Raw genomic sequence first — 14,104 nt, 5'->3', positions numbered from 1 at the left:
ATTCTAATGAATGATGATGTAAAATTAGTTTACACTAACCGTGTATTACCTTTAATCTCTTAAAATTTATGTTTGAAATTTCCGATAGACAAAAATAAAGTTTTTGGTAAGGACAAAATTTTCAGTATACAAAAAATTTCAAATTTTCCAGTATGTTTCAAATAATTCCGGAAATTTAAAATTTGCAAGTTGATACCGGAAATTTCAACCAAAGTAAAAATTTTGATAGTGTTATTTGTTTGAAATTCTAAACTCTCGGGATTTTGCCAAGAGATTTGAATGGTTGTGATTGCATCGACAGTTTTGTGTGGTTCATAGTAAATGAAAAGTTGTATAAATAGAGAGCGACATGTTGTTTAATAAAAACATCTCAAAAAATGTCTCTTGCTCAATTTTTTATTAGGCAGAAGTGTACTTCAACGGAGCATCACCTTCTGTAGATTTTCGACTTCTAGATGACACCACATCTCTCGTCGGCTTGACATCTAAGTTGAATGAATTGTTACCCAATGCCGAAAATAGGAAGGTGAGAAAGATCGAATTTCATGAAGATTTGATTGATACTGACGGGGAGTGTGAAATACAATCTTGTTGAGTTGAAGACGGATGAAGATGTGAAAGATATATGGAGATTATTTCGACATAGGATAACAAAGGGGTCGTCGAGTTGGATGCTAAGATTTCAAGGTTTGTCGACGATATAATGAGATGTTGAAACAACCAGAATCATCGGGTAGTCTCTAGGTTTTCTTATTTATCACCGTTTTTAAGTTATGTTTAAGTTATGTAACCGTTTATCAAATATTAGTTTATGTTGATGTAGAACGAATGGAAGATCAAAAATATTATCTAACAAAAAAGTTTTTAATGAAGATGTCTGAGTAATATACACATAATATATAAAAGATGTCTAAATAGGCCCCCCACGGACTATGTGTGCAGCCCGAGTTAATCCAGTATAAATCTCACCATCTGGGTTCACCAAACTCATGAGGTTATCCATAATAACTGCAATCATCTAAAGGCGATGTTGATCATCGGAATCAGCTGTAGGAGGCGGCGGCGGCACGTCATCAATAGTTACCCCAACATCAGAAGGCCCAGCATCACTTGTATCCTCGATAGATGGAATGATGTGAGGGTGTGATGCAGTGAGGTACCATTCTAAGTAACCATCCTCACACTGCGGTGGATGCTGAACCCTAGCGACAGTCTCATAACTCCCAACCGCTACAAGCTCGTCGTACGTCTTCCGAAGCCAAGACATACGAAGGTGTACGCTCCTGTTGAAGGTAAACTCCTTCTACATGTCCTCCAAGGAATCCTCCATGAACTAAGTAATTTTGCAAAAGTAATATTGTCTTTTCATACGCAATGAAGGTGTCAGGTTTAACGGAGGGATGGCATATATATATATATATATATATATATATATATATATATATATAGAATATATAATATATATATATATATATATATATATATTATATATATAATATATATATATATATATATATATATAAGATAATATATATATATAGATATATATAATATAGATATATATATATATATATATAGATATATATATATATATAATATATCTATAATATATATATATATAGATATATATATATATATATATATATATATATATAGATATATTCTATATATATATATATAAGTATATATATATATATTATATATATATATATAGATAGATATATATATATATATATATCTATAATATATATATATATATATATATATATATCTATCTATATATATAGCATATAGCTATATTATATATATATATATATATATATATATAGATATATATAATAGATATAGATATATATATATATATATATATATATATATATATATATATATATTATATATATAGGATATATAGATATCTATATAGATATATATATATATAATATATATATATAATATATATAGATATATATATATATATATATATAATATATATAATATATATATATATATATATATATATATATATATAAATTCTACGATGTTCATACTTAAACTACCATAATTTGCAAATTTGGTAGTTGGTCTAAACTCTAAATGATACTATCCGAACGAGACGAAATTGGTAATTTTGAAAATTCAAAAAAATTAAGGATCTAACCCTGTTGGAATCTGAACAACATATTTGTATTGAAATTCAGATTTGAATGTAACTCAATAACAAACTATCTCAACTGTTGTGGTGGAACTTGCTTCCTTGAAAGCTAGTATATTGCTAACATTGACTGGTTTCACACAAGCATGAATCTCAAAAACAATTTACTTATGGACCTGGATTCATTACAGCCGCATAATAACGCAACTATTGCAGTCGGCCAATATTAGCCGTTAGATAGAGATCAGACAACTCACATTTCCGATATGCGGCGACCGCAATGAGTGCGTAACTTTGAGGCATAGATAATCAGAGGAACACTGCTACTGTCATCTTTACAATTATCAATTAAAATTAAAAAAATAAAATACATATGTGCTTAAAATAGCTACTAGTATATGCCTCAATCAACTAAATATTGAAAATTTTGAGGCATAGCACCTACTCCATTCTAATCATACTCAACCAGTTAGGAATTAGGATTCCCATATAGTTGTTTTCTGCACTCTTTCAATGTGGCCTTTCTTAGGGAAGAACCTTGTTAGTGGCCTAGTATGTGAAATCTTCATATAGTTGTTTTCTGGTGTGTAATTGAAGAGAGATGAAATTGGATCCATGATGGAAGAGGAATCGCCGTAGTCTACAGTGCTGAAGGAGTCCCTGGTACTCTCGGTTGTGAAAGAAGCCTCGTCTGAGCTTGTGAAAATGGACCAGTCGCTCGATGTGGTCGCATCTGAGAACTCGTGCCTGACGTTTTCGGCGTAAGTTTGTATTACTGGATGGACGTTTCTATTTGTGCTTCTTTTAAGAAGGCCGTTAGAGGTGTCGATGAGGTGAGCAGTCGTGGTTTCTGGCCTGGTATTCGGTGAAGGCTCGGAGATGAAACTTTGGCTGACGTGTCGGCTATGTCCTGGTTTAGAAGGTTTCTGTGTTTCTGATGGATGGAGCTTTGAGGTATCGGGCACTGATTGATGTACGGGTTTCCCGGTTAATTCTACCGGAGGACGGGGACAGGACCTGAAGTAAGCATATATACAGAGCATGCAATAAAATAAGCATAAGCACCGGTCTCGTTAGATAAAGGAAACAAATTATAAACAACTGCGAAAGCAACTAAGTCTTTACCTTGTGTAGAATAAGATGTATGCGCCTTCTGACATTACCTGATTGACTAAAACTGGCTGAACCTGTTAAAATATATAATCTACGAATTACAAAACTAATGAAACAACGAGAGTTCAAGCAAATTACTAGCATGAAATATGGTTAATTACGCGCAAAGATTGCAAAGGAAACAACATTACCTCGGTATCATCTATCCTGAACCAATTGCCTTGGAGATCTTTCACGTACGAAACATAATGTCCAGAGAAAGATGCATTCAGTGTGTCAAGGTGCACGACAACGGCATAAAGCACGTATAGTGGAGGAATATCGCCCGTCCCAGTCATGAAAGGAATCATATCTAGCATTTCTGGAAACGTTATACACTTGTTAATTTTCCCGTATCTTCCTTCCTGATGACATATAACCAGGAAAAGAAATGAGTTAGTTTATAGAAAATCATGAAATTCAAAACATTATCAGTAGTTTAAAAAATAAAGTACGATTTGACGAGCTGTGATTTACCTGAAACCTCTTTAAAACAATGGTCAAGATGTTAGGGGCCTCGTGTATGCTCAGTTGCTTTCTAGCTCGAACATATGCAGTGCACCTAGATCAAAATATATATAAACATAAGGGACATACCTTAATTGAAAGTAGAAAAACTAACTAACAAAACCTATGTAGCACCAGCGCTTCAGATTGAAGACGTGTCTGACACTGACACTGACACGACACCGTCACATGTGATTGCATTCAATTACTCTCATTTAGATTGCCAGAAAATACAAAACTTAAAATGACCATACCTTCCACATCTATACATGTTTTCTCCATCCAAATCTTCAGGGGAGGTAAACTGAGTCAGTGCATCTTCGAGTGACTCAACCCAACCCAATATCTCCAACGTTAAGTCCATTATGTTCTCATACCTTTCGGACTCATGACTACAATTCAAACACTTAACCTGTAGATATAAAAAATTCCACTATGACATCAAAAAAGATGTAAAGTGAAGGTCACTGCCGCCAAGGACTTAGAGCCAGAGAGAGAGAAAAGAAGATCATGAGAAAAGGATTACACACACCTTGGATTGAAGACGGCCACTAAAAGTATGTTGTATGAAAGTTGTTTCTTGTAATCTAGGATCAACCCTTTTCTCACCGCCAAGCCCCTCCAAACATATAGATTGCATTGATGCAACGAGAAGCCTATACAAACCAATGCAGAATATAACTTAGCAATGACTGTGCATATGTTTCAAACAAGCACGGTAACATTGGAGACAAAGAGGCAATAATCCCAAAAGGACCTTAAAAACTCGTGAGCATCTTCCTGACTTCCATCGCCCATGTGGCAATTAATGCTCCGCATGTGCCAAAGTATCCGACTCGGAGAAAGAGGAGCCCCATTCTCTCTCAAAATCATCATATGCTGCTCTAACTCACACATGAGACACCAATCTTTAGCACAACCTGGCATTCAATGAAAAAAATGACAATTTTTCTATTAAAAAAAAACATTTGAAGCAAATTGACATTATTGTTTAAGTGAAGAGATTGAGACGGATTGGAAATACAGGATTTCGAATGCGATCCATAAAGCAAATATACGACGAGAGGCTTGGTAGAAGTTAAGCACTGCAACACAGCATTGGCATAGCAACTGCAAAATAAAGAAGAAAAAACATATTTAACAATGACTCAAATAAACCAAAAAGGAACAATAAGGGTTTTACATGGTATGTTAGTATTACCTATTTCCAGTATTCAGAAGGCCCCTGGGGAATATGCCAAAGACTTCACTCTGGAAAATCTTCACAAATTCATCATAAGGAAACAACATCTGAGACATGATCAAGACATTAATTTGTTAGTAATGGCATCTATTTCTAACCTGCGGCACAATCTATGAAGCCCTAACAGTCAGTCTTGCACAAAACACCGGACACGACATTGACATATTACACCAATATCGTGTAGGCGTCAGACATTGAGACGTGTTAGACATCAGACACGCTTTCAGTCTGAAGTGTGTGTACCATTGGGCACAATAAGCACTGTTTAAGTAGAACGAACGACAATAGGCTTTAAAATTTGAAAGCATCTGCATAAAACTAACCCTTATACTCTTTGCCTTTTTAGACCTTACTCCACCGCCTTCTGAGGAGGCTAGTACAGTGTGTTTGGTTGATTTCCTTAAACCCATCATTTTCATGAGCCCAGTGCTTGTAATTCCGTTGACAGCATGCGAAGGGACAGTACCTCTGCTTCCAGAAACTTCTGCATGATGAGCATAGATTATGTTTTCAAAAGAACATTTATGAAAAAAGGAGAATACCTTAACATAAAACAATAGTGAAACCAAAGTATAGGTCTACAGTACTAACTCGGCTCATCTGGAGTTTTCCCTTTCTTCTCTATTTCCACGCCGCTTAAGTCTATTGTCGTCTTTGATGTTGACTTCGGTGATTTAGAACATTTGACCTTTGACGAAGAATGTGACGGCTTTTTAGCCTTTGCACTTCCTTTAACTGTCGTCAATTCAGGAGAGCATTTGTTTTGGATTACTTCATCAGAATGATGGTTTACGTTTACCTCTCTGACTACATTTCCTCCTTTGGTAATGATGTTTGTTTCAAATTCATCTACACCTTCATCGTTGTTTGAAGCACTCGAAACAGTAGAGCATCCATATTTGTTTCTTTGTGCAAATGCATTTTCATGTTGACTTTGATAGTTCTCGTCCTCGTGCATATTTCGCAAACCATCTTGTTCATAAGCATAAACTCCAAAGCCTCTTGAATTGACCTTCGAAGTTTCTTCCTCCAACACAGACTCATCACTGCTATTTCTCGACTGCAGCAACAAATTCGCATAACGATCAGAGCTTCATATTGATTAGTGAATGTACAAATATGATATTTCATAGTAAAACAAGTTAACCTTTTGTCTCATAAACGTCTCCTGAGAAGTGGAAGCTTTATAATCAGAAGATTCATAAAAAGAGCCACTATCTCTTCGCCGTGATTCTCGGTTGGACTTATGGGAAGCTCTTCTCTCCAAAGTGGAAGGTTGAGAATTATTAAAAAGAGAAATATCAGCTGTAGCAGAAGCTGCGGCAGTGCCTGTCATCGGGTGAACCAAATTGTCCGAAGGCTCTCTCACCCTTAAAGTCTGGTTCAAATTGCAACCAAAATAGGGATTGTTTAAATTTTCGTAAAAGGGACTTCCATGACCAAACTCCTCAACCGGAAAAGGCAGAGGAAACGAGCTTGATTCATGAGTTTCCAATGGCTGGCACTCTTGTTTGTGAATTTGCCTCCAATGGATTATTTGACAATTCCCAGAGCTGCAAACCACTTACAGCTCAAATTTCAAGAAATAATAATCTTAACGTCAAACAGAAAATTCGATAAAATAGTTACCAGTATCTAACAAACTTGCATCTGGAGCAGCGAGTTTTAGCGGGAGCAGAACACCGAGCACACTCATGATGAGATTCGTTATTCTTAGGAAAATAAAAGACTTGAGGTTGAGGGGGAATTACATCAGCAACAGCCATTTTTTGTTCGGCTTTAAAGGCTTCTTCAGCAGCCAATTGAGCAAGCAAAGTTATCCGATTTCTCTTCGTGGCAGTCTCACTCCATTTTCCAAGTAAGACGTAAGCCACCAAAGGGAGTACAACCAAGACCAGAAACAGGACAGGAATATCAGATTCACGCGGTTCGAGCATATCCCCACCAGCATACTCATGTCCAGTTTCCTCCCAAAATCACTAATCAGAATGTGATCCCCCTAAAAATCCAAGTAATCTTCAAATGCAGCATAAGCCATGAACTACCATTCAAACCTGTCATGTTCAGCTACTTAAATTCAGCTAACTACCACTTACAACAACAACAATAACAGCAACAACAACCAAGCCCTAACTTATTTCCATATTCAGATAAATAGCTGAATTAAGTGCTTAAAGCATAAGCACTTATAGAACACCATTACATCAACAACCACAAGATGCCAACAGTCACAGAGAGCAATGATTGCATATAACAAACCAATCTCTAACATTTGTGTGCCCACAGCACCAATTCTATATTCAACAAACACCCATTTAAGGTAAACACAACCAAAAAAAAAAATGCATTCAACTAAAGAAACCAGTGAGTGAACCATCCCACAAAAAAAAAATCATTTTTTTAAATCATTATTTCCAAATAAACAAACTTCAACCCCACAACACAAAAAAAAAAAAAACTCTTGTTCGACCTCCAAAAAAGATCAATTTTTTTTCAGAAAATGAGAGGAAAAAACCCATATCTGAAACCTAAGATCCAAACAAGTAGAAAGAAAGTACAAACAACACAATGCAAATGCAAGTTGAAAACTTTGAACAAACCTTGAACACAATGAAGAAATCTGAGCAAAACCCACCAACACTTCACCTCATTTTTCCACCTTGAAAAAGATTCCTTCTTTCAACAAAAACAAAACAACACCTTCCTCTTCTTACTACTACTAACACACACACACACACTCTTTAAGGATATACTAACCTGCGGCAACATGTTTCATGAGTCTGAGTTAACAACCGTACACGCGTTGAAAGATGAGAGGGTGGTGATCTCGAAGTGTTTATGACCGTTGATGAGGGTAGTGGGACCAGGTTTGATGATGTTCCCAATGATTTGTGGTGGATGCCACGTGTACGGGTGATGCATTAATAAGAGCATAATTGTGTTGTTGTTGGTCAGAGTAGAGAGAGGAATAAATTTTGAATTTTGGAAGGAAAATAAAATAATAAAATAATAAACTTTTTGATCTGAGTCATGTGATGTGACAGAGCTGTGACAGTCTTTGCTCCGAATATTACAATGTCAGTGGTAACATAGTTGGAATTTGGGACATGAAGTTAAATTATGTAACATTGTTTGTTTAAATCGTTTTTACACTCACATTTGATAAAAATTATTCAAGATATTTTATTTTAATTATAGATGTTTACATAAAAGTTAGGTGAATAAATTAAATTTAAATATCTATTGACATTGTTTGTTTAAATATTCTAATTTATCAAATCTATAACGAATTTAGCACTTTTGTAGGAATATGCAAAGTACTACCAACAAATATTGACCATGTTAAGGAGAAAGTGCTTAGACTAATTTATATTCGGTCATGTAAGTAAAATATTACTTATGTAAAATCTATAACTATCTTACTATTACTATCAGTAGGACCTGGTAGCAGGTCCGACCCAATCATATCGGAGATCCCGTTCTAATTATAAAAATGAGTCCAATTTTTTTTTTAAATATAATTATAATAATTAAAATATATATATCAAAAATACAATTATGTATTAATTAAAAATAAATTTAATTATAATTATTTTTAGTTTTGATCAATCTTGATTTTTGTAAGTATTGAGTTTTTATCATAACATTTCTTTCAATTATTGAGTTTTTTTAATAACATTTTATTTATTTATATTAATATTATGGAAAAAAAATAAAAATTTCAAAACTTGGGGTCCTCTAATATTTGGGGTCATGTGTTGCAGCACATGCTACACTTGCACAGGGTCGACCCTAAGTAGTACATCTTAATTAATATATTCTTTAAAAAAAATCAACAACACAGTGTTTGAAGGACTTTTTTTATTTTTCTACATTAAATTTTATTCCTAAATTATTTCAGTTTGAAACAAAAAAATTGGGTGCCCCACTTCTAGAACACTCTCGTCCAATCAATAGAGCGGTCCTTGAAGGTGACTATTCAGTGTAGAAGCTCGGACAATGAATGGCCGAGTGGTTGAATATATTTTTTTTTGTTTTTTTTTATTTTAAAACTTTTAATTAATTATCATTTATCATTGATATTTAAATAATAATTTTATCACCCATAACATTCATTGACCGAGGGATGTCACGGTTAGTAGAGTCTCGGCTAATGAATGGTCGAGTATTCATGTCTTAATTTTCTATAAGTAGCTTGAATTGCGGAAATGTAATTTAGGTCACATTAGCAATTTGTTTTTGTAATAATGTTTGCTTGTGGTCTTTTGTTTTATGAGCAAGACAAAAAAATCAGTGTCTGCCTAGATTCGTAATGGAATTTCAAAACACTGATTGCAGCCATCAACACTGGTTTTTGATAGTTGGGTAGACGTCATATGAAGGTTTGAAAGTAAAGTATCATTGTTCATACATAACGTTGATTGATGCAAGCCTTGAGGGTACGTACATGTATTACTTGGATTGTATAGAAAATGATTTAGATGCTCAGTGTATGTTTTCAGCACATAGTGGTGAAGTTAACAGAGGAGTTAAAGGTACACTTGTGTTGGTTGTTGTTATTGATTAGTTGGTTAGTAAGCTCTATGAATTTAAGTTGTTGGAATTGTACTTTATAATCGGAAGTCTTTAATATTAAATATATTCCTTAATGTTTGTTCCAGAAGACATTAGAAATACATAAATAAAGAAAATATAATACGGGCTTAAAAGATGATATTAAAAAAACAGCATAATCATCTAGAGGGTCCGACCACATTTGGACATTTCTTACGCATGTGTCCTATTTCGCGACAAATCTCACACCTTCACTTTTTCTTTTCAACGTTGTCCATTTCGATTCTAATCTGGATGTTGGTTGGGCGCTCTTTCTTCCTCCTTCTCATAGATTCATTGTGGCAAAGAGTAAATTCTTCATATCGTGGCTAATTCTCCTCATGGGGAAGTCCGAGGAAACTCTGCTTGTAGACCTTGAATACGTTAAGAATTTTGAACACGTATGGTATGTGAATGGAGTAATACTGGTGTATACTAGAACAGGTTGCGATTACATGGGAGCAAAGTAAGTGAAATGCCTGAAATTTCCCACAATCGCATCGATGTTTCCTAAGATCAACGCTGAAAGTACTGGTTGGTTGACCATCATTCTGATTAATCTTTTCATGGAGCATGAAATAGAATCTCTCGCGATCAAATTGCATGACGTTATGAGTGTTAGCTTTACTGAATTCTTTAGCCATCCCTTTGTTGGAATTATCTGTGAAAACCTGGACAGAGACCAACATTTTTGTCCACTGATAGCCTCTTTTACCAAAGAGTGGTCTTAACCGATAGTACGTGGACTGGACCAATGCAGTGATTAGAAAGTTTCGGGTTTCTTTGAGTACCGAGTTCATTGCTTCTGTCAGATTAGTTGTCATGTGACCCTAGCGTTGCCCTTCGTCATATGTCATTGCCCACTTCTTCCGAGGGATGTTGTCTATCCATGATAAAGTCTCATTATTTGTTCTTCGGATTTCCTCGTGATAGTAGTTAAATGTCGCCTCTATCAAGGCATAACCTGTAATAAAAATGTTATAAAAAACATAATAGACATGTGAAGATGGAGGATAATTGTGGTAACTAAAATTTATATTGTTACCCATGTTAACAACTTTTTTGCGTAACTCCTTGTCTTTAATCTCACGCATGAAGTTTTGTGCAATGTGTCTAATGCAATAAACGTGTGAAAATAGAGGATATTGCCATCCATTCTCAGGATTGTTATATGCACTCTTTATCAATTCAGGTTTGTCTGATATTAGAAACAAATTAGCTAGTGGTGTCACGTGTATTCTCAAATTGCTAAGAAAGAAACTCTAAGCATCATTTATCTCACCTTCAACTAATGCGAAAGCTATTGGGAAAATGTTCGTGTTCCCATCTTGTGCCACAACCATCAACATAGTCCCTTTATACTTGCAATACAACCATGTTTCATCAACTTGCACAAGAGGTTTACAATAGGCGAAACCACGTATACATGGTCGAAACGCCCAAAAGAGACGACAGAAGATCCTCTTGTCACCCAATTGGGATCCATCATATGAAATCACAGATAAGGTTTGCAATTTTATACTATTACTAGGAAGATATGTTTTCGTTACCAATATCCACTGCGGGAGGTCGTTGTAATATGTCTCCCAATTTCCATATAGTGATTATATGGTCTTACACTTTGCAATCCATGACTTTTTGTATGATATGAGCGATGATCACCTTCACCTTAAGAGAAGCATCGCGATTAACAAGCTCCATTATGCTCTGACTAATCATTTCTGAATTGAGTTTTCTATGGTCTTGTGACATTGAAGTGGTTGTGCATGTGTGAGGCCCACTAAGCTTATCAATATTCCACTTTGAGTTACTCTTACGCAAAGAAACCCTGCATTTGAATTCGCATTCTGAATTCTTACACTTAATTATGTATCGTGCATTGTCAGATTTAGTCACTGAATAATCAAGACTACGTTTTATATGCCAATGTTGCAACGCGACAACATAAGGTTCCTTGTTTTCAAACTTCATTTCCTCCTATATTTCATCAACATTATGGTTTGATGTGAAACTTCCCAAAACAAAGATCGGTTGAACATCTTCCAAACATATAATTTGCATGTGAACAGGTGGGTTGTACAAATTAATCGGTTGAGCTCTTACTGCTAGGGTAGGCGTGTCGATGAGGTCTCTATTTCCATAATCATCGCTAGTACCAAATAAATCTTCAAATCGGACCTCTTCTTGATCATCTCCATTGTCTTTGTCAACCTCTTCATTGGGTATGAAAGGTTTCATTATTTTAAGTTGGTTCATCGTCAGTGGTTTGACTCATTCCATACTGGTGTGATTGTGTGGATTAAGTCATATATGTTTCAAGATGTTCAAGTAGACGAACATATATCTCAATGGTGGATAGTTGAGAAAATGTAATGTGACACTGAAACATTGATTTGACTTGTTCGTCATTCCTAATTTGTGTCATTATGTAAAAGACAGTATCATCGTCTCCATTAATTAATGGATGGCGATAAATAATTTCTTCAACACGACTATGCAACTTTTTTTAAATTCAATTTTTCAGATGAAGGAAATCAGAATTGATGTGGATTTTGAATAAATGTATATTTGTACTGCTAAATGAGAATCCCGCATTAATATATGTGAAAATAGTTTTGTTATAGTGAATGGTGTAACACCCCGATAATAATAAAATAATTATTTAAATTGAGTTAATAATTTATTTATTAATTTAATTAAATAATTGGAAATTTCATTATTATTATTATTGGATTATTATTATTATTTGGAAGATATATATATGTTGGAAATAAGAGAAAGAATCCCATTTGGTAAAAAGAAAGTTTCACGTGAAACAGAGAACGATCGTGAAAGAGAAAAAGGGCAAAGAGACAGAGCAAGAGGAAGAAGGTTGGAGAAGAGACAAAGCTTGGAGCTTAAAGATTCGCCGGATTAATCAGGTAAGGGGGGTTTATCGTCGTTTAATGGGTATTATGGGTTAGCATGTAATGGGTAGTGATAAACCGTGATTTGACCCTAATTGGGATTTTGAAATGCTGAGAAATTTTGATGAATAAGTTGTGTTAGACTGTAATTGAATCTGTGTTTGGGTTAGTTGTAAAATTCCGAAAGTGTAGCTTTTTACGGAATTGGAATCGGAGGTCCGGAAGTCCTCCAATGGCGGAAAATGCGGAAAATTCTGCATTCTGCCTTGAGTTAGCGCAGGAACAGCTTCTGTCTTGCGTTAACCGGTTAACCCAGGGTGTTAACCGGTTAACACTGTTTTGAATTGTGAAAATTTGCTGTTTTGTCTGCGTTAACTGGTTAACCCAGGGCGTTAACCGGTTAACACTGTTGTGATTGCTGAAATATTGCTGTTTGTGCTGCGTTAACCGGTTAACCCAGGGCGTTAACCGGTTAACACTGTTAAGTTTTGGGACAGGAGGCGTGTTGTGCTGCGTTAACCGGTTAACCCAGGGCGTTAACCGGTTAACGCTGTTGCAGAGTGGAAAATTGGTGTTTTAAATGTTGTGTGCCTATTTGAGGGTTGGCCTATGTTGGCCTATGATGTAACAGGGATTAATTCCCGTTGTTTTGAGCAGTAATCGGTATTAGTAGAGTGTGCTAATACTGTGTTTAATTGATTTACATGATAATGATGTGTTGATACATGTGTTGATGATGTATGATGATATGCATACTGACGTGAATGTATATTATGCATGTGTGAATGGACTGTTGTATGGCTTAGAGTGTGAGCATATGTCTATTCTTGAATTGTTGTTGATGTTGCATTGCTAGATGAGTAGCGTGCATAGCATAGCCTTTGGGGCTGTAGCTAATTCCCATGGTGAGGAATTAGTGAGTGAATCATTGTGGATTTGTTGTTGATGTTTGCATACTAGATGATTAGTGTGCATAGCATAGCCTTTGGGGCTGTAGCTAATTCCCATGGTGAGGAATTAGTGAGTGAGTCATTAGATCTCAAATGAGTGGGACTAGTGAGCTTAGTAGCCGTATCTGGATTTGATCGGTGAGCTTGAACTATATGTTCAAGAATAGTCGGTACCGCATGTGTTGAGTCTCATCGCATAATGTATGTATGGCGTATAATATGAATGGATGTATTCCAATATTATATGTGTATTTGTATTGTTGTAGAGTATGATTTGAGATTATACTTGTGTGTGATGGAATGTTGAGTATGATGTGAGTTGATGTGCTGTTACTGATTGTATGTTGTGATTAGGGTGATTAATGTGTTAAATTACTTAACATGACATTATATTCTATAATGCTTATTATATTGATTGAGGAACTCACCCTTACAACTAATTTTCAGGTAACGAGAAATGAGTTGAGTAGAAGCGAATGCTTGGAGTCTAGTGTAGTCTCCTTAGTGGGTCGTGCTCTGATAGATGTAACATCGGGATGGGATATTTACCTTGTTGAATAATTTACATTGAATGTTACATGTTTTACATGATTGAGGAGAT

At 35.2% G+C, this 14,104-nt stretch overlaps 2 protein-coding genes across 2 annotated transcripts; both read right to left on the bottom strand.

The window, feature by feature from the left end:
* Positions 1-2,301: 2,301 nt before the first annotated feature.
* Positions 2,302-7,831, bottom strand: LOC127118918 (ubiquitin carboxyl-terminal hydrolase 15). The gene is made up of 14 exons (XM_051049177.1): positions 7,655-7,831; positions 6,684-7,108; positions 6,202-6,607; positions 5,646-6,114; positions 5,378-5,538; positions 5,013-5,101; positions 4,836-4,921; positions 4,569-4,731; positions 4,344-4,467; positions 4,066-4,223; positions 3,782-3,866; positions 3,457-3,669; positions 3,278-3,339; positions 2,302-3,169 (listed from the first exon to the last, which is right to left on the bottom strand). The coding sequence occupies exons 2-14, from the start codon at positions 6,989-6,991 to the stop codon at positions 2,629-2,631; spliced, it is 2,865 nt and encodes a 954-aa protein (XP_050905134.1). The 5' UTR covers positions 6,992-7,108; positions 7,655-7,831; the 3' UTR covers positions 2,302-2,628.
* A 2,646-nt stretch (positions 7,832-10,477) lies between these two features.
* On the bottom strand, positions 10,478-11,885 carry LOC127086708 (uncharacterized). Its single transcript, XM_051027501.1, has 5 exons — positions 11,751-11,885; positions 11,310-11,624; positions 10,930-11,206; positions 10,693-10,845; positions 10,478-10,611 (listed from the first exon to the last, which is right to left on the bottom strand). The coding sequence occupies exons 1-5, from the start codon at positions 11,883-11,885 to the stop codon at positions 10,478-10,480; spliced, it is 1,014 nt and encodes a 337-aa protein (XP_050883458.1).
* Between the last annotated feature and the right edge of the window lie 2,219 nt (positions 11,886-14,104).

The sequence above is a fragment of the Lathyrus oleraceus genome, chromosome 1 (genome assembly GCF_024323335.1).
Source record: "Lathyrus oleraceus cultivar Zhongwan6 chromosome 1, CAAS_Psat_ZW6_1.0, whole genome shotgun sequence".
NCBI classification, from domain to species: Eukaryota; Viridiplantae; Streptophyta; class Magnoliopsida; order Fabales; family Fabaceae; genus Lathyrus; species Lathyrus oleraceus.
This window is presented reverse-complemented; position numbering and strand designations above follow the sequence as displayed.